This window comes from Rana temporaria, chromosome 11 (assembly GCF_905171775.1).
Source record: "Rana temporaria chromosome 11, aRanTem1.1, whole genome shotgun sequence".
In the NCBI taxonomy this organism is placed as follows: domain Eukaryota; kingdom Metazoa; phylum Chordata; class Amphibia; order Anura; family Ranidae; genus Rana; species Rana temporaria.
In genome coordinates this window covers 112,472,359-112,500,316 of record NC_053499.1, presented here as the reverse complement: position 1 = coordinate 112,500,316, position 27,958 = coordinate 112,472,359, and the positions used below count along the sequence as shown (strand labels likewise).

Genomic DNA, 27,958 nt, shown 5'->3' with positions numbered 1-27,958 from the left:
GGGACATGCACCAGCATGCATCTGCACCCACATGGAGGTCAAAGTGGTAGCTGCAGCTGTGTCCCATTACACATGAATGATTCATACTTAGATGGTCTAAGGTTATTGGTGGTGAAAGCGCTATAATAAAATAATGTACATTACTTCCGTCACCCTTGGAGGTGGTAAGAATCAGTTCAATCTGTCATGAGTGTCGTAACTCTTAATGAACCTTTCCCCCCTCGCCTTCCAGGACAGCTGCTTGAGAGATGATTGGCTCCGCCCTCTACAGGAAACACAAATCGGATGCAATTTAAAAGGCCCCTCCCTTTCCTCTCACCCTCAGTTGTTTTGTGTTTCCAGACCCTCCAGGAGCACCGACAAGTTTTTTTTGTTTTTCTTGGGTTTGGTAACTGTGGTTGGTGGACCCCCCTTCTTTGGCGTCATCCAGGACTAGTTGTGGCCAAGTCCTGGGTGCTTTTTTTAGTCATACTCCCAAAGGAGTTCTGTCCAGAAGGTTTCCCTGTTTGGAATTTCTTACCTACCTGGTTGGAAAATGGTGGCAACTTCATTCCCTTTTTTCCCCCCAGCTTTGCTGTGGGAACCTGTCCTTCCTCCTGCTTCACCGAGGTGTACGTAGATGGCGTCGGACGACTTCCGGTGATGCGGCAAGATTGCGCCAGAACCGGAAGTCGTGTGACACGCTTCTGGGTGCCGTTTTTTTATTAGAAGCACGGAGTGATACACAAGGAGATGCTGCCTATGGCAGTCTGCTGAACGCCAGACAGGCAAAGCGGGCCAATTGCAGCCTATTTTTTCCGCTCGCTCGATGGAGCTTAAGGACAGGTGTGAGGATGGAGCATCCGCTCGGATTGAACCAGTGGCAGCCTCCGGGTCCCATACTGCCCCCAAAGTAACCCTTGTCTCTGGTTCTACAGCAAGGGACCTTTTTATGTATGAACCTTTTTCTTATGGTTCTTGTTACTGCGTTATTCTAGGCCAAACCGGTGAAGAAATGTGGAAACTGTAGGGCCAGGCTCTCTGATAGTTACATGAAGATAAGCGTTTCTTATAACTATCAGAGCCACCAAAGGTTCCTCAGATTTGCAATTCTCATGGACAATGGGCAGAGTCATTGGCAGTTCAAATCCCTTCCTTTCGGTCTCTCCGCAGCACCCAGAATTTTTACACAAATCATGGCCAAGGTCATGGCTTTTTTTCGGATACAAAGTGTATCAATCATCCCATATCTGGACAATTTTCTGATCTTTGCTTGAGACCGAGTCCCTTATCTGGGATCTGCAGTTGGTCTTGCGGATCTTTCAGAAACTAGGGTGGAAAGTCAACCAACAGAAGTCTTGTCTGGTTCCCTCCCAGAGGATACTTTTTCTGGGTTATCTAAGACTGTTGCTCAAAAGATATTTCTTCCAGAGGAGAACATTTTGAAACTTCTTCTCTCTGTGCAGGCCTTCAAGTTACTCCCTCAGACCTCTCTTCGACGTGTCATGCAGTTATTCGGTTTAATTACTGCTGCCATCCCAGGGGTACCATGGGCCCAATTACACTCCAGACCCCTTCAGGCGTTTCTCTTACGCCATTGGGATCTCAGGAAGGATTCTCTAGATCAGCTGGTGTAGCTGCTAAGAGAGAATTTTCTCAATCTCTCCTGGTGGGAGCAACGGGAACACCTGCAGGGAGGAAAGAACTGGGCGCAACATGCTCCAGTGAAAGTTACTACAGACACCAGTCTGTGGGGCTGGGGTGCGCACTCTAAGGGCTGGCAGGCCCAGGGAGCCTGGTTGCCAGAGGAGGCAGGCCGTTCCTCAAACTTCAGGGAACTGCTAGCTGTTGGGTAAGCTCTCTTGGCCCTGCAAGAGAGGGTCTGTTCAAGAGACCTATTGGTTTTCTCTAGGGGTGCAACCGATCGAAAAACTCAGTCGCGGATCGGATCATTTTTCGGATCAGCAAAACCCCCCTCATTGCAGATACCCCCCCAGTAGTACAGAGACCCCTCATTAGTTTGACTCCCAGTCCCCCTTACAGAACTCGGACAGTGGTGTGTGTGTGAGTGTCCATCGAGTGTGGGCTCCTCCTCCTCTGTGGGTGTAAACAGAGGAGGGCCGCCGCCGGGTGTACCAAGATGGCTGTGGCTCCGGAGCTAGGCTGAAGCCGCGGCCTTTCCTAATGCTATGGCCGCGGCGGCAATCCGCGGATCACATAGTGTGCCGATCCGAAGGGGGTGACCCATACGGATCAACCGTGATCCGTTGCACCACTAGTTTTCTCAGACAAGGCCACTACAGTGGCGTACCTGAACAAGCAAGGGGGGCACTCGTTTAGAGTCTCTTCTGACGCTGACACAGCAGATTCTGTCCTGGGCAGAAATCAATGTCTCCTCAATCGGAGCAGTACACATCAGGGGTTCAGAGAATGCACTGAGCAGAGTAAGCTTCAGTTCCAGCTGTTGAGAGCTACATCAAAGCACGTTACGGGAGATTGTGCCAAGATGGGGTCTTCCTGCAGTGGATCTTTTTTCCTCCAGTCTCAACAGAAAACTGCCGGCTTTCTTCTCTCTGGAGGGCGAGACGTAGTCCTTGGGGACGGATGCTCTCTTCTTCCCGTGGAATTTCACTCTGGCCTACGCCTCCTCCCCCCCCCCCTTTTCTCCTCTTACCTCTGATAGTTCGAAAAATTATTCAGGATCGGCCAGAAGTTGTTCTGATTGCCCCCTGGTGGCCCAGGAGAAGTTGGTTGTCCTCTCTGAAGACCCTCTCTGTGAATCTTCCCTGGCCCCTACCAGATCGATCTACTCCATCAGGGACCAGTGTTGCATCCAAGCCCTCAGACCTTCCGTTTTACATCCTGGAGGCTGAGCGGCGCATCTTACAGTTGAAAGGGTGTTCAGAGAAAGTTGTTCATACTATCCTGGACAGCGGCAAGTTGGTCACAAGAAGAATCTGTGGGAAAGTTTGGAAAACTTTTATTTCCTGGCAAAGGAAATCCCGTTATTATTTTTCCACTCCCTGTGTATTGGATTTTTTACAGAGGAGTGGAGAAGGGACTATCTGTCAGCACCCTTAGGGTTCAGGTTGTGGCTGTGCTGCTCTCAATCTGTCCGCTCTAGCCAATCGGCGGCCAGGCTGAGCAGCGAAGAGGATCGCGGGGCTTTCGAGGGCTCAGGTAAGTATAACGGGGGCTTGGGGGGGAGGCAGCATCAGATGTTTTTTACCTTAATGCATAGATTGCATTAAAGTGACTTTTTTTTTTTTACTTTACAACTCCTTTTAAAGCGGGGGTTCACCCTTAGAGGGCACTTTTCCCCCTTAGATTCCTGCTCGTTATTACTAGGGGAATCGGCTATTTATTTTAAAATATGTGCAGTACTTACCCGTTTACGAGACGCATCCTCTCCGTCGCTTCCGGGTATGGGCTTCGGGAATGGGCGTTCCTTCTTGATTGACAGGTTTCCGAGAGGCTTCCGACGGTCGCATCCATCGCGTCACGATTTTCCGAAAGAAGCCGAACGTCGGTGCGCAGGCGCAGTATAGAGCCGCACCGACGTTCGGCTTCTTTCGGCTACGAGTGACGCGACGGATGCGACCGTCGGAAGCCTCTCGGAAGGCTGTCACTCAAGAAGGAACGCCCGCTCCCGAAGACCCATACCCGGAAGCGACGGAAGAAGATGCAGCTCGAAAACGGGTAAGTACTGCTTATATTTTAATATAAATAGCCGATTCCCCTAGACCGAACGAGCAGGAAGCTAAGGGGAGATTTTTTTTTTAAATGGGTGAACTCCCGCTTTAAATGCTCTAACAAGGGCTCCTTTTGAGCCTTTGCATGAAGCTTCCCTGAAATTGATTTCCTTGAAGACTATCTTCCTTTTAGCTATTGCGTCAGGGAGAAGGATTTCTGATCTACAGTCCTTTCTGTTAAGACCCCTTCCTGAGGATTTTAGAGGACAGGGTTGTGATTAAGCCTGATCCTTTCTATTTGCCCAAAGTTTCTTCTAACTTTCATAGGTCCCAGGAAGTAGTCCTTCCTAGTTTCTGTTCCTCTCCCAAGAATGCGGAGGAGGAAAGATTTTTTTTTTTTAGACATAGAGAGATGTCTGCTGCCTTACTTGGAGAAATCCAGTAGGTTTAGGAGTTCTTCCCAGCTGTTAGTATTGTTCAGTGGCCCCAAAAAGGGATCCAAAGCCAACCAAAAGCTCTATCGCTAGATGGATTAGGGAAGCTATTTGTGAAGCTTGCAAAGTGTCAGGTCGTAGTCCTCTTTTTAGAATTAGGGCTCATTCAACAAGATTCATGGCTACGCCATGGGCAGAAAGAGCAGGGGCATCATGGGAAGACCTTTTTAAAGCTGCCGTCTGGTCCTCCTCTCATGCATTTGTCAAACATTATCGAGTTTAGATGCTTTCCAGCCAGGACCTCATCTTTGAAAGTGCTTCAGGCTGTTGTCCCTCCCTAAGGTATAGTATCTTGCTTATCCTCTCAAGTAGCTGTCCTGGAAGGTGAGGGGGGGGGGGGAAACCCCTGTTGGTCGTAACGGTATTTCCAGGACTGCGTCTATATTCCCACCCTATTCTACTTTCACCTGGTGGTGGTGTTATGTTTTTTGTGTTTTTTTTTTTTCTCTGCCGAGTGCACTTTGGTGGAGGTTTGCTTGATCTTCTAAACAACTGAGGGTCAGAGGAAAGGGAGGGGCCTTTTAAATTGTGTCTGGCTCTGCCCTCTACAGGAAACACAAATCAATCATCTCTCAAGTAGGTGTCCTGGAAGGTTCCCGGAAATACCGTTACTGGTAAAACTAACTGGGGTTTTCACCAGGCTTTCGTGAATTAGGTGCCGCAATGGGGCCAATACCACAAGATAATTGTTGCAAATGCTTTATTGAATTTCCCCGCTTGTTTTAATATCATTTTGATGTTTTGTGTCTTTTTAGATCCTTTTGCTGACAACCAAAAAAAAACATGCTCTTTTAATGGAAATATGAATGGTTTTCTTGCAAGTGATCAGGCTGGACCTGTAACTGCAGAAACTGCTGACACCGCATTGCAGGACCCAGGTCTCCGAACTTCTGGCATGGTGCCCTTCTCCAACAAACAAGTAATGTAAGTAAATAGTGGTTGGTTAGGTTTCCTGATATAACCTAACACAGTTTAATTTGACTGTTTTCTTTTATTTATTATATATATATATATATATATATATATATATATATATATATATATATATATATATATATATATATATATATATATATATATATATATATATATATTTTATTTTTTGGGCGGTGCATAGAGCTGGGAGGGCATTCAATCAGTTACATGAGACCCCAAACAAGTATTCATGGGTGCAAAACTAAGCAGCAAAAAAAAACCCCCCAAAAAAAACCTCTTAAAGTATATAGGGAGACAAGGCATCCCAATGGCCATCTGAGCCCAGAGATGGGACACTAAGACAGGGATAATGTAAGTGAGGATATTCACAGTATATGAATAGTACAGCCCATATCTGAGCTAAGCATACAAAGAGGGGGGCAGTCGTGGGTAGGGGGGGGGGGAGAGGGGGGGGAGAGGGTAGACTATCTGTTATATGTAGTACGAGATGGGCAGAAAATTAAGGACAGTAACGGGGAGACAAGACAGTTAGTACCTCCTGCCTCTGGAGAAAAGCTAGTTCAGGAGGTCAGACAGGTTGTGCGACCTCTCAGAGGTAGGCATCAGTGTACACAAAATGTTACAATGGTCTCCAGGTCTCTTGAAAGATCTTCTCCCAGTTGTGCAGGGTTGCGGTGAGATCTTCCATATCTCTCAGCGCATTCACTTTAGAAAACCATAGGAATTTTGACAGCGGATTCTCTGATCTCCAGCAGAGGGGGGGATACATGCCTTGGCCACGTTTTTAATAACTGGACTGTGAGAGATGCTTTGTATGTCTTGATCAGTCGCTCAGAAAGATGAAGCAAGCCATAGGGTCCCCTCTAGAGAAAGATTGGTGAGGTGCTTGACTGTGCAAGAAAGGCCCAAGTTAGGCACAGTCCCAGTGGGATGGCAACCACTCATCCCTGGACAAGTCCATTCCGGTTCCGACCACAGTCAAACACTCCAATGGTGGCTCAATCCACTTCGATACATTGAAGGACACAAATGGGCTTATTCTGTAAACGTATTTTTTAGATACCGAGCATTCGCACAAATGCTCCCGATCCAATTCCTGGAAGTCGGCGGACGGCGAGGTGGCAGAGCCAGTGGGGTAGCGTAGACGGCGCTAGGTTTAGGGCATACATTTAGGGGGAAGCCAGGCAGTGTGTCACGGATCTGTCCCCCTAATGTTCCTATGTCCCTGTGAATGGTCATGTACCAGGAGGGGCGGGGCTATCCGTGATCACGGCGGGGAGAGGCTAGCCTATCCACGATCACGGCCGGGCTGGTCCCGCCTCCTTCTAGCCTCTGGACGATATGCTGTCTTGCCATTTTCCAGGCTCCCCCCTCTCCTCCGGATACCCTCTTCCCCTACTCCAGGCTGATGGAACACACAAGCTGCAGGTGAGACTGTCATCCAGAGAGAGAGGTTAGAGGAGTTTAGACATTATTGGTCAGTATGCAGTGGTCAGTAGTGCCATCCATCCGTCGGTGCCCCCCTGTCGGTGCCATCCATCCGTTGGTGCCCCCCTGTCGGTGCCATCCATTCGTCGGTGCCCCCCTGTCATGCCCATTTTTACAATTGTCACATGACATTAAAAAAAAAAATATCGGTATTCGGTATCGGCGAGTACTTGTGCTGTCCTGGCCCTTTAGGGTCTCAAAAAATAAGTTGGTACATCAGGATCATTTTTCAAATGTATGTACTATGGATTGTAGGCTCTTTAACTTTCACACAGACTAAATTTTACCGTATATGCTCGGATATAAGCCAACCCGAATATACCCTGAGGCACCTTATTTTACCACAACAAAACACTGGGAAAACGTATTGACTCAAGTATAAGCCTAGGGTGGGAAATGCAGCAGCTACTGATAAACGGTGCCCATCTGCAGTCTCGTGTACCTTTTTGATTACGGTCTCCTGCTGTGTCATGCAATTTTAACTGATCGGCGGCCGTCCACTGTAACAAAGCCCCAACGCCTCCTCAGGGTTAAACATCTAGGGCGACAAAAGGGTTTACACCATGCCTAGCCTGTGTTTTTGGGTGCATTTGCTCCCTGGCAGGAACTCGAGATCAATTCACCCTACCCCCCTCCCCTCCCGTTCAGAACTGAGATCGGATGGTACCAGCAGACATCCATTGCCCTGCACCCGCAGATATTCTGCTGTGATTAGCAGCAGAAGCAGCCTGACTGGCGCTGCATGTGCGCCACCTGCAGGTAGAAGTGCAGAACCGTGTGTTATACTGTGGGGTGGGGGGGTTATCTCAAATGGGGATCACCTTCCCGGTAAAAGAGGTAGTCCAGACAGCAGGTCTTTCTTAAAATCTGTCTTGTAGCAAGTTTTAGTTAGAAGGTTGCATGAAAGTCAAACAAAACAGAAAATCCTTGCCATCCAGGCATTGCCTAAATGTTTCAGGTTCCTAACTCACAGTTGAAGGGCTACACCCAGTCGCCAACAAAACAAAGATAATGCAAACCTTTTTTCTTTTTGTCCCAAGCAAGCGTCACATCAGTAGCTCTCTCAGGTTTTTGGCTTCCTGAGTCCTAGGCCAAGAGGAAGCTCTTGCTCCAGTCCTGCTTTATTTATAAAGCACCACTAGTCCTTCTGGGGGGTCACAAGTGGACCACAAAATCTGGTCCAGAGCCAACCCTGCCAAGGTGTCTGATAAAACCTGGACCCGATTCCACCTTGGTACCTTGCAAATTAATGCATCCGAGCTGAAACATAAAGTCCATCAATCTCCTCACCTTTCATACTGTCACAATACATGATTCTGCATCGTAGAGCCACCATGAAGCAGTAAAATGGCAAGTGGTTAATCTGTCTGGTATCCCCTTTAAAGGGGTTGTAAAGGTACAATTTTTTTTTTCCTAAATAGCTTCCCTTACCTTAGTGCAGTTCTCCTTCACTTACCTCATCCTTCGATTTTGCTTTTAAATGTCCTTATTTATTCTGAGAAATCCTCACTTCCTGTTCTTCTGTCTGTAACTCCACACAGTAATGCAAGGCTTTCTCCCTGGTGTGGAGTGTCATGCTCGCCCCCTCCCTTGGGCTACAGGAGAGTCAGGACGCCCACTAACACACAGCTCCTTTCTCTATCTGCAACGTAGAGAGCGTCCTGACTCTCCTGTAGCCCAAGGGAGGGGGCAAGCACGACACTCCACACCAGGGAGAAAGCCTTGCATTACTGTGTGGAGTTACAGATAGAAGAACAGGAAGTGAGGATTTCTCAGAAGAAATAAGGACATTTAAAAGAAAAATCGAAGGATGAGGTAAGTGAAGGAGGACTGCACTAAGGTAAAAAAAGCTATTTAGGATTTTTTTTTTTTTTTTTACCTTTGCAACCCCTTTAAGTACTCTTGCCCACTTCCTGCCCGCCATATTGCAAAATGACGGGCGCAAAGTGGTTGTATTATCCTGATTGGACGTCATATGACATCCAGCAGGATAAGTAAGCCGCTAGCGCACAACCAACGCGATCAATAGTGTGGTGTGGCGGTCTGACACACCACATCTCTGATCTAGGTAAAGAGCCTAGGATATAGGCTCTTTACCATGTGTGATCAGCTATGTCCAATCACAGTTTAAACAGGAAGAGCCATTAATCCACTCGCACTGACAGGCATAAGTAGAGGAGAGCTGATCGGCTGCTCTTCTGCCTGGGGTTCTGCACTCCTAATCAGTGCAGACCCATTGAGCATGCCCACTTCAGACCACCAGGTAAGCCCACCAAGGGTGCCAGTCAGTGCCCATTAGGATGCAACACTGTGCCTATCAATGATGCCTGCCAGTACCTCCTGATCAGTGCCACCCATCAGTGACCACCAGTGCCACTCATGATTGCTTATCAGTGCTGCATATCGGTGCCACCTCCATTAGTTCACGTCAGTCAGGCCTCATCGGTGAAGGATAAAACTGTTATTTACAACGCTTTTTTAATGAAAATTAAGAAACCTTTTTTTTTTTTTTTCGGTCCTTTTTTTTTTTTTTTTTTTTTTTTTTGTGTAGTGCAATAAATAAACCCTAGTGGTGATCAAATGGCACCAAAAGAAATCTCTATTTGTGGGGTACAACGGCGCATGACGGCACAATTGTCATTCAAAATGCAACAACGCTGAAAATTAACTGGGCAGGAAGTGGGTGAAAGTGCCCTGGATTAAAGTGGTCAATCACTTGCTGACCAGCCACAGGATATATTCTGTGGCAGGTCGGCTCTATTGCACGAGCGACTTGCCTGTACGTAGTTTTGTGTAATAGATAGTGTGAGTGCGTGCTGCCCGATGCATAATTTAACCAGTTTCCAACCACCCTATAGCAAAGGTACTGCTACAGGGTGGCTGTTCTGTGCAGAATCGCATATATGTGTGCATTTACACACACCGCTGCTGCTCGGCCCGCCCCCTCTGTCTTCTGATTGGTGACCTGGTGCCAAAAGCCAATCAGGAGTGATTCCCCAAAGCTTTCGTGGACATGGAAAAACAAATTGGCTGAAAAATGCATACAGCTTTGAATGTGCAGGGGTCATGTGCTTTAAGATGAAAGACTACAAAGTCCTGATGTGCCATCGGTTTCAGCTTGGTCCTCTCATTGTACCAGTTTTCTTCTCGCTACACTGGTATGCATATACTATGCACTTTGCTTGTGTTTTGATGTTGGATCTTTTGAAAGTGTAAAGCTGCAGTGTCAGAAACATTCAGAAGGGTTTTATAAAGAGTGCATCCCTGTGTTTTTTCAAGTGCAGAAATACACTGACAAAAGTTTGTAAATTTTTTTAGGATCCTTCAAGGTTGGGTGCCTTCCACACCATCCGTCACACAACCATAATGGTTTTTAACATCTGTACTACAGTGACTTGGCAGCAATTTTCAACCATGTAACTGGAATGTTTAAAACCTGTCCCATGCCTATTGGCACCATGGGATTGGTGGTTTTACAAAATTTTACACCTCCATCATGTAGATCAAATCTATTTATTTGAAGCTTAACCTGGCCAACAGCCATATAAAAGATGTCTGTAAAATGTCTACTGTAAAACCTTGAATTGCGAGCATAATTTGTTCTGGAAGCATGCTTGTAATCCAGAGCACTTGTATATCAAAGCAAATTATTCCATAACAAATAATGGAAACTCAAATGATTCGTTCCACAACCATTTATTCATAAGGCTGCATTCACACCTAAGCGACAGCCGCGTTCGCGTGTAGCGGTAGATTTGCCGCGATTAAATGTTTCATTTTTTTTCCCCTAAAGTATTCCCATTGCTGTCTATGGGAAAACGCGCCTGTCGCGTGAAAAAAAGGGTCCGGGACTTTTTTTCAGGCGACAGGCGTTGCGCGTCTATGAGATGTGAACCATCTCCATAGACGGCAATGGGAATTCTCCCCTCTAGCGACAGAAGCGTCCCGCGTCGGGCGTTTTGTCGCTTAGGTGTGAATGGGGTTTAAGTCCTTCAGTTTATAGTCCATATAAAAAGATTATAGCAATGTGATAGGTTGTGTAACCATAAAATGTCCATCCACAAATGGAAGCCTCCACAAGGGGATTAGAAGCAAAATCAAGTAGGAGCTACAGATTATAAAATAGAAGATATGTGCCTCTAAGTGTAGCAATATGGTTACATTTAATGAAGTTACAACATTTAGCAACTCATGATTAAGAGGCACATGCAGGGATCTGGGGTAAAGCGATCCACATAGACAGTCCTCTCTTCTGGCTCTCTCCGCTATCCGTCTGCAATCGTGACTGGAAAGACTACCCTGCAATTGAGCGATCTGAAAGTGAGGCTTGGACCGCTTGTGGAAGGGACGACCTCAATGGCGGTGAGGATGGGGGCTATGTGGACAGCTTTGCCCTGGATGCCTGCATCCAGGGCACTTGGATGTGCTTGTTTTATTAATCAACCATGTGAGTATCCAAATGTTGTACCTTTTATTAAATGTAACCATATATTGCTACACTCAACTCTCTTTTATACTCGGTTGTGACATGACAGTACTTGTATCAAGACATCCCCTGTATATCAAGTCAAAATTAAAAAAAAAATAGCTTGTCTTGCAAAATGCTCTCAAACCAAGGTTTTACTTGTAATCTATTTTTTTTGTTCTTATTTTTAAGCTTCTTATCTGGAGATGATTCTTCTACATCCATTGAGATTACAGAAAGAGATGTTGAAATAGTGGCTAGCAATGACTCCAATATTTGCAGTAAAGCAAGGGGAAGTAATAAGGTAAGTTGTTGGTTGCAGTGTTTGAATGTTAAATATCCCACTTTTCAAGAAGAGTTATTACCTTTAAAAAAAAAATATGATTTTTAAAGTCATGTTGAATGAAAGGTGTCGGGTACTCTAGCAGCTACATAAAGCATAGCTGCTGACTTTTAAAGGGGAGTTCCAGGCTTTTTTACTGTTCATTAAAAGTCAGCAGCTACAAAAAATGTAGCTGCTGGCTTTTAATAAACAGACACTCACCTGCTCCATGGTCCAGCGACGCGCCGGCCAAAGCTCCGCTCCTCCCGCCGCACCCGCCGGTAATTGAGGCCGTGGCTTTGCGGCCTTCTGCAGGCCTAAGTTTCCTTCTGTGATCTGGCTCCATCTTGTGGTGGCCGTTGGCATTACAAGTAAAACAGCAGTTCTAATGTGTTTTTCACCGTTTTCACTGCCATCTCCTTCCCTCTAATTAGAACCCCCAAACATATATATATATATATATATATATATATATATATATATATATATATATATATATATATATATATATATATATATATATATATATATATATATATATATATATATATATATATATATATATATATATATATATATATATATATATATATATATATATATATATATATATATATATACACACCCTAGAGAATAAAATGGCAGTGATTGCAATACTTTTTGTCACACCGTATTTGCGCAGCGGTCTTACAAGCGCACTTTTTTGGGGGAAAAATACACTTTTTTAAATAAAAAAAAATAAGACAACAGTAAAGTTAGCCCAATTTTTTTTTATATTGTGAAAGATAATGTTACACCGAGTAAATTGATACACAACAAGTCATGCTTCAAAATTGCGTCCGCTTGTGGAATGGCAACAAACTTTTACCCTTTAAAATCTCCATAGGCGACATTTACATTTTTTTACAGGTTGCATGTTTTAAGTTACCAATTTACCAATCGCGGCGATACCTCACGTGTGGTTTGAATACCGTTTACATATGGGGGCGCTACTCACATATGCATTCGCTTCTGCGCGCGAGCTTGGCGGATCGGGGCGCGTTTTCTGGCTCTTAACTTTATTAGCTGGCTTTTAGATTCCAAGCAAATTTGTCAAACCATGGCTTACGGCTTCACGGCTGGGTGCGCACTGCGCATGCACAAGTCGTGCTGCGCTCTATTGGCCAGCCAATCTTCTAAAGATGGTTTTCTATTTAAGATGTATTAATAATTTTGTTTATTCAGCATGAAATGCAGCTTGGTTATGTAGCATGAGGCTGTATGTTCTGTAATATTTACACTTTTGGTAAACTCGTTCAATGAATGCAAGCTGAGAACATGCACTGCATTGATTCATTCACACAATTTCACAGTAACCATGAGATAAAACAAAGTTCAGGAATATTCCTTTATCCCATTGTTTTGCAAATCTATGTACACTACAACCTGTATGATTGAATCGGTTCTGATATCGCTGTTTTACTTACCTGACAGCTTAATATTCTAAAAAGCAAACCCTAATTTTGTTTGCAAATATTAAAGATTCTAACTACCGGCAAGAATGAGTCCTTACATGCAGTTTAAACAATAGGGTTCAACTGTTTCATTTTTGCTTCAGTTGGGTATTAATCACCTCCTTTGCCTTTTGGCATCAGGCCTCGGTTTCTCGATTTCATAAGGCTGCTGCCTAGTGTTCTGTTTTGTACTCCGAGTCTCAGGTAATTGTGCTGTAAAGGTCTGAGGGGAAACAGGGAAAGTGACCTGGGGTGTGCCGGGGTTACGTGGTCGGTATGCCTAAAAGGGGGCAAAAATAAGACCATAGGATGAGCTCGCAAAGGGATTGAAATGAAAGTAGCCGTATGTAACCTTGAGCAGCCAACGCAAGAAAACCTGTGACAACCCAGCATGTGAAACCGGGATATGTCCAGAAATGAATGCTGAACCCACCAACCCAACTCCTCAACAACGTTAATGCGGACCCTCTCCGAAAAGTAGCCGAAACTGCACCTATACTGTAAACACGGCCAGTGTGAGCATGAGTGCAACCCCAGTCTAGGCAGCAGGGAACGGCAATGCGTCATGTACTGTGCTAGCGAAGAAGGGAGCACTAGGGAAATGAAAGTGGCCTATTCCCTGGGTACATCTGCAGTAGCAAACCAAGAGACACTCTAAGACTGACCGAGCACCAGCTTGTAGGATCGCTTGAGCCGAGGGTGGCAAAAAAAGACAATGAACGCAAGTAGATATTAAATGTCTGTGACCAAAGAACTCAGGATACCGAGATGGAAAAGCCTGGAAGGTATCCCAGGCTGAGTCACGAGCTTCCTAGGCTAAATTGAACATGGCTAGTTGACCAAGCTTCATCTGTACCAGGAAACCGGTATGGCGTGGCACAAGTGTATGAGTCTGGGACCTGCTGGAAAAAAGGCGGCAACTAAAACAGGACAGAGCATCCGCTGCTGTATTCTCTACCCCGCTGATAACCCATGGTGACTCTGAAAAAGGAACTGAAAGAGCAGCCAAACCAGTCAACACGCAACAAAGCGTTAAGACGGGGCCTACCAAATCCCTAGCCGTCAGGACGAAGAACACAAAGAAAAATTACACCAGTTTCCGTAGAACGGCAGAACCCCGTTTGGAAACTTCAACGAGGAAGAAATCGACCCGAGAGTGGATGACTACCTGACAGCCTACTACCTGGGAGAGCATCCAGCCAAGTGCCAGTGCGTAGGTATCCAATGGCTCCTTCCAATTAACCCTATGCCACTGCCAGAGAGACGGCAAATTTGGGAGGTATCGAGCAGGGCGAGTTACCAAGTACAGAAACCCCTAACCGGAGAAGGACAGATGGCGGGAAGTCTTCGATATCTGCTGCCTGTAACATGACGTCTGCAAAGAAGGACACCGTTAGAAAACAAGAAATAACCAACGAGCTCCAACTTACCTTGGAAAAGGAAAATCTCTACCTTCCCTTACCGCTACTTATGCAGCTGACCGTGACTGAAGACGCAGTGACATCGTGCAGGATAGTATATGTAGTACAAGACTGAAAACGTGTCAGTCTCAAGAAACTAGCGAGGCCGAGCACCCGAAGGCTAATCAGGCCAGCTAAAATACGTAACACTCAAGCCTATGAACCTGAAGAAGTGTCAGGCAAGTGATATATGAGTAGTTTGATTACATGACGTATGAAAAACGTAATGAAAGCCGTGGAAACGGATGAGGGGACTTGCCGCTGCACAAGTCAATTAGAAACGAACATCTCAATCCGTCGGTACCATCAACGTGACAGGTAACTAGTAGTGGAGTGTAGCCATAAAATCTAAGGTGAAGATATGAACCTGACATGTATGCAAGGACAATGAAAATCAAGTGTATGTAAGTGCAGGACTAACCGAGACCATCTCGATGAAAAAGTGAAAGGAACACTGCCGTGGTGGGACGTGGTAAACCTACAACGTGAAGAATGAACCGAACATACTGACGATACAAAATATGAGCAGGACTGAGAATGTGACAAACCCATGAATTTGCAAAGGCCGAGCAACCTGAGGCGTAGTAGGCAAATTAAAATGTAAACTCAGGCCTGATGAACCTGAAGACGTGTCAGGCCATTGTATGAGAAACAAAATGTTAAGATGCATGAAAAATGGATGAGGAGACATGCCACCTTACAAGCCAAATAGAAACGCCCATCTCAATCCGTAAGCACCCATAAACGTGATGATTAACCCCCCCCCCCCCCAGCGGTGAAACGCCATGAACCTAACGCAAACCTACCAATACTACCAACTAGGAAAACGTTATTGTATGAGAAAAACGTAAACACATGAGAAAACATGGCATGAAAAACATGATCGCATGAACACACGAATGCCATGAGAAACGTAATGGTATGAGAACATGAATCGCGTGAGAAACGTAACACATGAGAACATAGCTAGCCTGAGAACAGTAATCGCCTGAGAACATACCTTGCGAGAGAAACGTAATTACATGAGAACATACCTAGCCTGAGAAACGCAACGCATGGGGAAACCTAAAACATGAGAAAAATGAATAGCCTACCGTATCTGACTGAACCATACACTAACTGAAAACTGATCACATACACACTCAAACCAGAATCCTGAAAAACAAAGTAAATGTGCGAGAGGCAGTCTTGGCAAGATGGTGAAACTTACTAAGATAAGAGTACCTGAGACAGGGGAGATTTGAACGTAGAAGCCGCTTGTACGACCAACTTCGCTGCCTGGCCCCCCCCCCCCCCCCCCCCAGCGGCCAGTGGTAACCAGATTCAAAGTCAGAAAAGTTACTGTATGTGGCTGAGTATTCTATGTCAGCAAAGTGTGATGCTTTTAACGGAGTTGAGTGTTTACAAAAATGTAAAGGGGTTACCATGCAAAATTTGTCTGTTTTTGTTTAGATTTTTTTCTTCTTTTGGCCAGGCATATTTTTCTTACTTTTCCTAAAAAACATTCCCTAATTTCTCCCTTTCTGTACTTTTTGCTTTACAGTGAAGTTTATATCATAAGCCTTAACTGATATATATATTTTGTTTTTACCTGTGTTTCTTTTCAGGTTAAAATACAGCCTGTAGCAAAATATGATTGGGAACAGAAGTACTACTATGGCAGTCTTATAGCAGTATCTAATGCTTACCTTGCATATGCCACTAGAGGTACGACACATGTACTTTTAAATGGAAGCAGTTTTTTTTATTGATGTTGATAAATGTAATTATGATTAACTTGATGTAAGCATTCTTGTAAGCCGATATTTAAACTAGGGGTGCAACGGATCAGAAAACTCACGGATCGGATAATTTTTCGGTTCAGCAAAAAATTCATAAACGTACACATTGGATTTCCCCATCAGAAGCCCCCATACATCAGAATCCCCCATCAGAGCCACCATACATTGCATGCTATTGCTCAGTGCTCACCTAGCCGCCGTCGGGTGGACTAAGATGGCCGCCGCTCCCGAGCTAGGCAGAGGCCGCGGCCTTTCCTATGGCCGAGGCAGCGCAGCGCTCCGCGGATCTCCTTGTGTGCCTATCCGAACAGTTTGACCCGTTCCGATCATGGATCGGTGACGATCCGTTGCACCACTAATTTAAACAAAATTAAAGTTTGTTTATAGTTTGCAAAGTGAATTTGTATACAGGACAGCTAGAGCTATGCTTTACTGTTTTAGGGGCATCTATAAATGGCCTGACCATTATGTTTGCATCAAATTTCAAGCATTGCTTCCATTTTTTTGGCCATAGTTTACTTTCGAGGGGAGTGATGTTTAGAATTTTCCGTTTCTGAAACTTAAGCCAGTAACAAATTTGTAATAGATTTGTTACTGGCTTAATATTTTGTTTATGCTGTACAATGAGGGATCAATGGTACCACATAGTGTATATACTGATGATACTGTTTGGTTTATTAGCGAAGCAGATCCCAGCTCTCCGGTGATGCGATAAGTCAGGGCTTGACAAATCCCTGGTGCCAAGTCGCCATTGTGACTAGAAATGTCGTCCTGGCACCTGGGCATTTGTCAGCCCCAGTGGTGTAGCATGGTGGCTGGCAGGCAGTTCTCGCTATACCTTGTGTGTGCATAGGGGCGGTGGGTTAAAGGAGAAGGGCGACTATGAAGAGCAGGTTAGGGGAGCAGCAGGGCTGTAGAGAAGTTGAATGGGCATGTCAGGGGAGAGTGGAGCTGACATGGGCAGAGCCCCTAGCAGGAAATGTCTCATTTGCAGCTCTCTGTGTGGACTCTGAGTCAGCTCTTGGCAGCCCAGGAGCCAACTACCCTACCCCCTGGACAGCCCGGAACTGGTACGTCCAGCTATCAGTGCAGCCTCATCCGTGTCCATCAATGCTGCCTACGTATTTGGCAAAAAATAAAATACCATGAGTAGTTGACAGTGTTAAAAATTGGCCTGGGCAGGAAGGGGGTGAAAGTAACCAGTAGGCAAGTGGTTAAAAAAAGCTGGCTTCTAGATTCAAAGAAAATTTGTCAAGCCCTCCCTGTATTTCTCATGACTGACTGTAGTTATCTGAGCTGTTGACAGGATGAACCCTAAAATTGCTGATAACCTTTTTTAAATCTGGTATTAGTTTTTCTTAATGTCTTAACATTTTTAAATGCAGAAACAAATTGTCACATGCTGAAATTCAGATAATGTGGAATTTGAGGCAAGATCTAATAAATCTTTCAGGTTCTTAAAGTGGTTGTAAACCGCAGTCATGGAATTTTGAGCAAAGCACATCTGCAGTGTTTACTTATCTCTCTCCAAAGCTCTGAGTGTCATTTCTCTCTGGTGCTTTGTTCCACTGTTATCAGCATGAGTCACTTCTGAGAAGTTTTCAGGACACATGAGATTATTTTGTGTCGGAAGGGAGGCTAAAGAGCTCAGAATGGCGCTTGTGGCTTTATGTACACTGGGTTTAAAGTGGAAGTAAAGCTGATTTTAAACAAATTGCTGACAAGCTGGGAATTAATGACAAGAGACCCTATTGGTCTCTTCTGCCATAAATGCATTCTTCTTAATGTCATGTTCACTGAGCCGCACATGCGCAGCTCGGCCAACATTTACGAACCCTGATCCGCGTTGGGGGCGATGCGACTCCTGTGCGCATGCGTGGGAGTGACTTAATTACAGCCTGGCCTATGCTGGGAGAAGCATCGGAGGGGGGAGGGCACGTTTCCCGCCGCCTGTAAAAGCAAGAAATCGGCTAAACAGCTGCTATGGCTTCTACATTGCAGGAAATCGCTAGCTGAAGAAAAACATTTTTGAATGATGCCCATAGCTGCAAGCAACATTCAAATATCTGAGTCGCTGAGGGAGGGCTACTGGGTCCTGAGTCAGGACGTCCACAAGATGATCACTCGAAGGTGGGGGTCCCATATGTGGGATTTTTTTTTCTTCCCCACAATTCTTTGCAAAATTACCCCCCTCCCACCACAAAATTGTCATGTTAATGGGTTATTTATTTTTTACCCAATTTGTATGGTACTGACGGGTATTGATGAGGATCCACTGATGGCACTGTAGGTCACTGATAAGCACCTACTGATTCGCACTGTAGGGAAGCAGTGTAATGGCATTGATGAGCACTGTGTAGGGGCACTGATGGAACTTGAAATAGTGGTCAAAGCTATCAGGTGCTGTGATTGGCCCTTTACCCTGATTCGTGATGCGCTGTGTTCCGAGGACCCAACCATCGCAGACACTTCCGGGTGCGTGCCCAAGAACCGTGAGCATGGGAGGCCGTCATAGGATGGCCTCCTAGAACTAGCTGACTGCCCTGTAGCTGTCATTCGGCTATAACGCAGTCGGCAAGTGGTTAAACAAAATAATACAGGCAAACATGGCGGTGGTCCACTGATGTTTTGGGGTTGTTTTGCTGCTTCAAAATCTTAAGACTACTAAAGAATTTGGGGGTGCAATGTATGGCCCAAATTTGGGTCTCAATCAGGACAATGACCCAAAGCACACGTCAAAAAGCACCCAGAAATGGTTTAACACAAAGCACTGGAGAGTACTGAACTGGCCAGCAATGAAGCCAGATCTTAGGCTCCATTCACACCTAGGCGTTTTCACGCCCGCCGCTATTGCAGCCTGCAATACGCTGGAGGGGTGATTTAACATTGTCGGCTATGGAGATGGTTCACATCTCCACGCCGAAACGCCTGAAGCTCAAAACAAGTCCCTGACCCTTTTTTTCAGGCGTCTTCGGCGTTCGGCCATATTACACAATGTGTAAACGCTGCGTTTTGTCGCGGCAAATCGCGGTAAAAACCGCTGCAATTTGTTGCGGCAAATCGCGGTAAAAAACGCCGCAAATCGCCTACGCCTAAGTGTGAATGCAGCCCAAATCTCAGAGCACCTGTGGAGAGATCTCAAAACAGTTGGTAAAAGGAACCCTTCCAATCTGAGAGACCTGGAGCAGTTGGTGAAAGAGTGGTCCAAAATTCCAGTAGAAAGGTGTTAAAAACTCATTGATGGTAACAGGAAGCAATGGATTTCAGTTATTTTTTTCCAAGGGGCGTGCTATCAAATATTAAATTTAAGGGGCCAATTTTGTCCAGTCAATTTTTTGTTTTGCATTGGAAGTGTCAGATTTGGCTTTTTGTTTTTTCACTTTGTGTCATACCAATATATACAAAAGAAATAAACGGGAAAATGCCTAAACATTTGGAATTGCAACAAGTGGTGCATTAGCTGACAGAAATGCAAGGGTGCTGATATTTCTGGCAATGACTGTATGTACACATTTGAAAAATTGGCAATATACGGTACCATTTTTAACCACTTCCATACCTAGCCTATTCTGGAACTTCTCTCCTTCATGTAAAAATCATAATGTCTCTTTTCGTCCATGGACGGACACGGCTCCTTAAATCTTGACAAGTGGGTTATGTTCCGTCTATTAGGAGAGGACTAGGCAGTCATGTTGGGTATTTAAATACATGTAACTTTAACAGAGTTGAACAGCCCCGCTCCGCCATAACCCCTCACCCTTCAGCCAGCAGCTGTTTTTTTTTCCTGCCTAGTAGAGGAGTAGGACCTGGCTCCCTTTGGGCCCAGAGTCCTGGGGAACTTGTATTTTTTTTTTATAATTTTTTTTTTGTGATTCTTCTATTAACTGCTGGCTGGGTGACAGGCTGGATATTATAGATCTTTGTAGTCCCCCAGTACGACCATCAAACATGAGCAGACCTTAGCTACGCGCTGGGTCGGCCACGACATGCCCCATGGCTCCAGGGGTGACCGGTGAGCATATGCTCCGGGGTCCACATATGACTGGGCTGCTGCTGTCTCACTCGCAGTGGACCGGGCCAACAGCTACTCCGTACTACTCGGTTGTAGGGACGCGTCAGCAAGTCGGGTAAGTACTGTTCCTCCTGCCTCGGCAGAATGGAACAGCTGGGCATTCCCGGGATTAAGTGGTTCTCCTGTACTCCCTTTCCCTGCTCTGTCGCCCTTTCCCCACCTGCCCTAGGGGCCACTCCTGGGAAGTCTCTGCCGTGGGCTTCTCATCCACATCACGGTGCTCAGGCGCCATTTATGCAGCGCCGACACCATTTTTAGTGTGCCTGCTTTTCTCTATTGAAATTTCCATTGGCGCCCATTTTGCCGTGGCCGCGCTGTGACGCAGGTCGGCATTGCGGGCTCACATTTTCTTGTGGCCTGCACCCTTTTCTCTGAGGCATCTGGAGGCCATTTTGGAGTGGGTTTTGGCCTCTAGCACTGGCTTCTTGGACGGCGCACAGCACAATCGCCTCAGTTTTCCTCACAGGATGTGTACAGACAGAAGGCGGGCAGCGGCGCTGAGCAGCCTCCCTCTGGGAGGAGGAGTCCCCTGGGTAACTCCTCCCCCCCCCCGGTTGGTGCAGCAAGGACAGTGGAGTGTTTCACTTATTCCCTGAGGGCTGTCAGTGGGTGATTATGGAGTCAGTATCTGGCCTTTCTTCCCCAAACTTGCCAGAGGCGGCAACCGGTGCCCCTGCACCTGCGGTTCCCATGGATACACTGTCGGCAGTCCTGATGTCCTTTGTTGCCAGGGTGGAAGCGGCGTGTGGGCGTAAGGGGGGTAATAAGCACCCTCTCCCCCGCCATCTTCTGGGGAATGCTCTGACTCTTATTCGGGCCTGGCTGCGGCTCAGGACACCGGGTCTGGTATGTCAGAGGATGCGGACCAGGACCTCCCTGGTGAGGAGGACCCCTCGTCCAGGTCAGCGCAAGACAGGGCACTTGTGAGTGCACTTATTGATGCTGTGAGGGACTCTCTCTCAAGCTGGAGGTTACAGCTGAGACTTCCACAGAGCGGTCTGTCTCTTTTGGGTCACACAAATCGAACCGCTCTGAACGTTTTTCCTTTTGTTACTTTCTTTGATAAGTTCATAGATGGTGGTTTTGCGCCGCGTTCTTTGGTTGAAATGCTGGTCTGCTGACCAAGCTTCTAAATAAGCCCTGGCGGATTTATCCTTCAAGGGTGGGAGGCTTTTTGGTTCCTCGCTGGACGACATTATCAAGGATGACATTGGGGCCAAGAGCACTTTTTCCACCAAGGGGAAGGAGCCCGCCGTAAGCCGGGTCCTTCTTTTCCCAAGCAGAAGCGGTATTTTCGTCAGTCAGGGCCCACAGGTAAGCCCTCCCAGACCGACGAGATCTGCTGTGGGACAAAAACATCCCTGGGTGCGTAAGCCGGCGTCCAAACCCGCCACTGCATGAAGTCTTGCTCCCACCCGACTCATGGGTGGGGGGGCGGCTTTGCAGGTTCACAGCTCGGTGGACCTCCCTGCTCTCCGACCAATGGGTCTGCGAGGTGGTCTCTTCAGGGTACACAATAGTTTCTTTCCTACCCCCCCGAACAGATTCTTTCCCTCAAGTCTTCTGGCTAGTCCGGCTGCCCTGTTAGGGGCAGTGCAGGACTTGCTAAGTTGCGGGGTAATTTTTCCCGTTCCGCAAGACGAGAGGTTTCTGGGATTTTATTCGAATCTGTTTGTGGTCCCGAAGGCGGACGGGGTCCGTCGGTTTCTGGACCTCGATGCCCTAAATGCCTTTGTGAGGGTGAGCAAGTTCCGCATGGAATCCATTCGTTCGGTGGTAGCTGCGTTCCATCTGGGGGATTTTCTGGCGTCCTTGAACATCAAGGACGCATACTTGCACGTCCATATCTGCGCAAGTCACCAGAGTTTTCTGCACTTCGCAGCCACCTGGTCAGTCTCTTTGAATTGGTGGCTGAGATCCCTGGCTTTTTGGTCCGGGAAGTCATTTCTTCCCTTCCAGTGGACGGTGATTACGACGGATGCCAGCCTCATGGGCTGGGGGGGCATCTGGGGGGGCATCTGGGGGGCTCAGTCGGTCCAGGGTTGCTGGACTATAGAAGAATCCCGTCTGCCGATCTATTTCCTGGAACTTCAGGCGATCGGGCTGTGCCACTCCTCGTGGTCGAGGAGGTTGCAAGGTTGCACAATCAGGATCCAGTCGGACAATACCACGGCGGTGGCGTATGTCAACCATCAGGGGGGAACACGGAGCTCCGTCGCTCACATCCTAAGGTTGGCGGAAAGATGCGTGCTGGCTCTGTCGGCTGTCTACATTCTGGGTGCAGAAAACGGTCAGGCAGACTACCTGAGTCGCCAGATGCTGGACCAGGGAGAATGGTCATTGCATCCGGAGGTGTTTCAACTCCTTTGCAGGAGGTGGGGCACACTGGATGTGGATCCCCTGGCCTTTCTTCTCAACCGCAAGGTGTCGAGGTTCGTGGCCAGGTCCAGAGATCCTTGGGCAGACGCGTCGGACGCGTTGGTAGCCCCGTGGGGTCAGTATCGGCTAATTTATGCCTTTCCCCCGTTGAAGTTGCTTCCTCTGCTGCTCCGCGAAGTGGAGGCGGAGGGGATCCCGATGATTCTCATCGTTTCAGATTGGCCTCAGCCTCGGTGGTACGCCGATCTCGTGCGCCTGGTGGCAGATGTGCCCTGGCGGCTGCCATAGCGGGAGGACCTTCTGTCGCATAGTCCCATATTGTATCCTGCTTTACAGTCGTTGGCTTTAACGGCATGGCTATTGAAAGCCAGGTACTAAGGGACCATGGTCTTTCCGACTCGGTCATCTCAACAATGTTGAGGGCACAGAAGTTTTCTTCCAGGAAGATCCACCATCGCACCTGGAAGGACTACATCTCTGTGCGAAGAGATGGGGTGGTGTCCACGGACGTTTTCGGTGTCCAGTATCCTGCTGTTTTTACAGCGTGGAGTGGATCAAAAACTTGCCTTAAGCACCATCAATGGACAGATTTCAGCCTTGGCTGTCTTCTTTCAGCAGCCCTTGGCGGCCCATTCTCTGGTGGATACCTTTTGTGCAGGGGGTTCGTCATATTCTCCCCCCCTCCTTAAACCACCTCTTCCCCCTTGGGATTTGAATCTGGTGCTCTCGGTTCTTCTGAAACCTCCCTTTGAAGACATCGGAGAGATTCCTCTCTTGACACTATCTCAAAGTGGCCTTTTTGGTGGCCATTACTTCTGTCAGACGGGTTTCTGAGTTGGCGGCCTTGTCCTGCAGGTCACCATACTTTGTCCTCCATAAGGATAAGTCGGTGTTGCGCCCGCAACCTTCATTTCTTCCCAAGGTGGATTCGTCATTTCACCTTAACGAGGACACTGTACTTCCATCCTTGTGTCCTCGGCCAGCGCACCCTAAGGAGGTTGCGCTGCATGCGTTGGTTGTGGTACGCGCTTTGCGAGTGTACTTGTTGGCTACGTTTTCAGTTTTGGAGGTCTGACTCGCTTTTTCTGTCTGTATCTGGTCCACAGAAGGGCCTGGCAGTCTCATTGGCCACCATTTCTCGGTGGATCAGGCAGACCGTCATACAGACCTATGCTCTTAGGGGGCGGGTGCTCCCTTTCCGGTCACGGCTCATTTTAACCAGGGCAATTGGTGCTTCCTGGGCTTTCCGACATCAAGTGTCTGTCTCGCAGGTGTGCAAAGCGGCGACTTGGTCGTCTGTTCGCAGTTTTTCCAGATTTAACAAGGTTGATGTGAGTGAATCTTTGGATGCTTGCTTCGGCCGCAAGGTTTTACAGGCGGGTGTTTAAAGTTGCACGTCCTCGGTTGAGGAGCTCTGCTTGTTTGGGGTGAAGTTGTTGTTTTTTTTTTTTTTTTTACTAATGCTGTTCCCACCCCCTCGTTTTTTTGACACTGCTTGGGGACGTCCCACTTTCCAAGACTTGAAGGCTGTGTGTGTGTCCATGGACGATAAGAGAAAATAGGATTTTTTGTGCTCACCGTAAAATCCTTTTCTCTGTTGTCCATGGACGGACACAGCCCCCACCCCTCCTTTTTAGGTTTGTACCGCTTGTTACAAACTGAGGCTGCATGCTGCAGGGAGGGGGGTTATGTCTGGAGGGACTCCCCCCCCCCCCCCCCCCCCCTGGTTGGGGCTGTTAAACTCGGATATTTAAACACGTGTTACTTTAACAAACATGTTTCTGCCTAGTCATCTCCTGTGAATAGGAACATAACCCACTTGTTAAGACTTGAGAAGGCTGTGTCTGTCCATGGACGACAGAGAAAAGGATTTTACGGTGAGTACAAAAAAATCCTATTATTGCCCTCTTTAGCATGAAAGACAGCGTGCAGTCTTTTGTAATTGTCTGCGGCCCTGATTTCTTGCAGGTGGTGTAACTGTCTATCTAGACAAAATGCCTCCAGGTCATGCAAAGTCTTTGATCGTCTTGCATGAGCAGCCTGTTTTTAGATCAGACAGACCGACTTTAAGGTCGGAGACTGTAATGGCCACTACCTTTTTTCTGTTTTTTATAACGTTCCATTACCTTGTTATGCAGGTCTCTTTAACGTTCTTTTCTGCCCCTCCCATGGCTCCGTATATAGCCTGCTAAGTGTGTTAATGTGAGAGCTAACAAACTGACTATACACAGACACTAAGTGGGAAAGTAAAGTAAACTGTGCAGTTCGTTTTGCACGGAGGTCCTCCTCTTCTGTGGTTCCTTAGCGGCGCTGGTGGCTCCTCCCCCGCATCGAGTGTCCACGTTGGAGTAGCGCTCTCCTTGGTGTGCACACCCGTGCGGCAGCGCTCCTGAGTCCCACATCTGTGTCCATTCATACCGAATGCTGGACTCGGCCCCGCGTGATTTGATTGTTGGCAGTGGGAGCCAATGGCTGCGCTGCTATCAATCTATCAAATCAGGACACAATACACCAGCTAGAGCTGGTGTGCTCGTTCCCAGCCGCAAGTTTACAGCTTTCAGGTAAGTAAAAGCTGGGGGGCTGCAGCACTACAGATGGTTTTTCACCTTGATGCATAGAAGGCATTATGGTGAAAAGCCATGAGGGTTTACAACCCCTTTTAGCCTTTTTATTTCCATTTTATCTTGTGTGTCTGCCAAGGCCAAACATTCCAAGGTTTATCTAAAGCTAGTTATATTAGACTTTACCATCTACTTCTACTTGAATTGTTACTATAGTACATGTCTGACAGTTAAGACTTAAATGTGTTTTTTTTTTTTCTCCTTTTCTTTTAAAAGGTTCAAATGGATCAGCTATGATACGTGTCCTAAGTGTAACGACAGCTGACAGAATACTGCTAAAAGGTATCACAGGAAGTGTAACAGACTTGGCATTTGCTCACCTGAACTCCAACCAGCTGGCATGTCTGGATGAAGCAGGAAATCTTTTTGTGTGGCGACTTAAAATGGAAGGTGGAAAGATACAGTATCCTTTATTTTTTTTCTCCATGCATATTTACAGTGGATCATTAATGCTGAGAAGCGCTAGCCCCCATCCACACTGAGTCCAACTTTGAAATCATGTGACTTGGCTGACATCTGTTTGCCTTCATACACTGATGTCGAATGCAAGTCGCACTTGAAATTGCAGAAAATTATGCAGGAACCTTTTTTCTTAAATGTGTGCTGCACCTCAGTCAGTCGCACCGATTTAGACAGTTTCATTGTCGACAATAGGGTGCAACTTGTCATGCAATTTGTACCTGTCAAATCGCATGACAAGTCACACTGATATGAATGGGGGCTTATGGTAGAGAACAGAATGGCATATTGCTAGTAATAAGGGTGCGGGGGTACCGCATTCTAATGGTAATCTTAGAAAAAGGCAAGCAATCACTATTGGGACATTCTCGGTAGCCCTTGCACGTAAAACTCCAATATGTATAAAAACCTGACATTTTTTTTTACAGCGTTATTTAAAAAGTGATTTTACAAAATGACATAAAACGTGATGCAACCCTACATGACTGAGGTAGTCCCTATACACAATCCAATAGTAATCCTCTTGGCCTGGGACTCGGGAAGCCCTACCTGAGAGCTACTGATGTGAAGTTTGCTTTGTGAGAGAAACTTTTGCTTTATTTTTTTTTTTTTGTTTTTGTGGGTGACTGGTAGAAGCCCTTTCCCTGTGAGCTATGAACCAGAAATGTTTAGTTAGAGCCGTTTCACACTGGGGCGTCCTGGGATCTGACTTTAAGACGCCCCAAGTCGTGCGGTCGAGAAAATAAATGAAAGTGAATGGGAGCCGTCTTAATGTACACTACTGAAGTCGCTCCGACTTCAGAAAAGAACCTGTACTACTTCAATCTGACTTCTAGGCGACCTGTACCCATTGATTTCAATGGAAGTCGCCTCCAAGTCGGATCCCCGTTCACAGTGAGGCAACATTACAGTAAGTTGCCCCAGTGTGAACCTGTACTAAGGCAAGCTCCTCCCTCCCACCGGGTATTTCCACGCCAAATTTTAAATAAAAAAACGGCATGATTCCCCTCCAGGAGCATACCAGGCCCTTAGGTCTGGTATGGTTTGGTATTCTTCCGACTTCCCGACCCCCCCCCCGAAGTCGGAAGAAGACTGGGTTACCGCTGCCCCATACTCATTGACATGGGTGGGGGCAGGGATCTGGGGGCCGTTTATTAAAGAGTCCGATAAGCCTCCCGCCTGCAGATCCCAACAACCAACGGCCAGGGTTGTCGAAGAGGCCATTGTCCCTATCAACATGGGGACAAGGTGCTTTGGGCGGGGGGGGGGGGGGGGACACAAGTCGCGTTGTGATTCATACTCGAGTCGTGTTCAAGTTGCCTCCCAAAGTCGTACTGAAAGTCGTGTTGCTCCAGTGTGAACCGGCTCTTAGTGCCTATATGGCCAGGATTTATTTAAAAAAAATTTTTTATGCAACTTTTTAAAATGAAACTTTAAAATACAATTTTAACCACTTAAGGACCGCCTCCTGCAGATAGACGTTGGCAGAATGGCACGGCTGGACACAAGCATGTACAGGAACGTCCTCTTTAAGTGCCCAGCTGTGCATCCCGGGCCCGGTCCGAAGCTCCGTACCCGCGGACCCAATCGCCGCTGGAGTACCGCGATCGGTCCCCAGAGCTGAAGAACGGGGAGAGCTGTGTGTAAACACAGCTTCCCCATTCTTCTCTGTGGCGCTGTCATTGATCGTGTGTTCCCTGTTATAGGGAAACGCGATCAATGATGTCACACATCCCGCCCCGCCCCCCTACAGTTAGAAACAGATGAGTTCACACTTAACCACTAGGCGGCTTAAAGGGGTTAACTCCCAAACTGCAATTGTCATTTTCACAGTAAACAATGCATTTTTAATGCGTTTTTTGCTGTGAAAATGACAATGGTCTCAAAAATGTGTCAAAATTGTCCGATGTGTCTGCCATAATGTCGCAGTCACGAAAAATAAACGCTGATCACCACCAAAATAAGGTAGAAGAATACGTATCGGCCTAAACTAAGGGAATTTATATATATATATATATATATATATATATATATATATATATATTTGGGGGATATTTATTATAGCAAAAAGTAAAAAATATTGCATTTTTTTTTTCAAAATTGTTGCTCTATTTTTGTTTATAGCGTAAAAAATAAAAAACGCAGAGGTGATCAAATACCACCAAAAAGCTCCTATTTGTGGGGGAAAAAAGGACGCCAATTTTGTTTGGGAGCCACTTCGCACGACTGTGCAATTGTCAGTTGAAGCGACGCAGTGCCGAATCGAAAAAATTGTCCGGGTCCTTTACCTGCCTAAAGGTCCGGGTCTTAAGTGGTT

At 46.6% G+C, this 27,958-nt stretch overlaps 1 protein-coding gene across 1 annotated transcript in view; it reads left to right on the top strand.

The window, feature by feature from the left end:
• EDC4 (enhancer of mRNA decapping 4) overlaps positions 1-27,958 on the top strand; it is a 223,359-nt gene that overhangs the window by 8,617 nt on the left and 186,784 nt on the right. The window contains exons 2-5 of the mRNA XM_040328833.1: positions 4,921-5,089; positions 11,247-11,358; positions 15,937-16,036; positions 25,399-25,585. Of these exons, the coding sequence (XP_040184767.1) occupies positions 4,921-5,089; positions 11,247-11,358; positions 15,937-16,036; positions 25,399-25,585 (568 nt within the window). The remainder of the gene's footprint in view (positions 1-4,920; positions 5,090-11,246; positions 11,359-15,936; positions 16,037-25,398; positions 25,586-27,958) is intronic.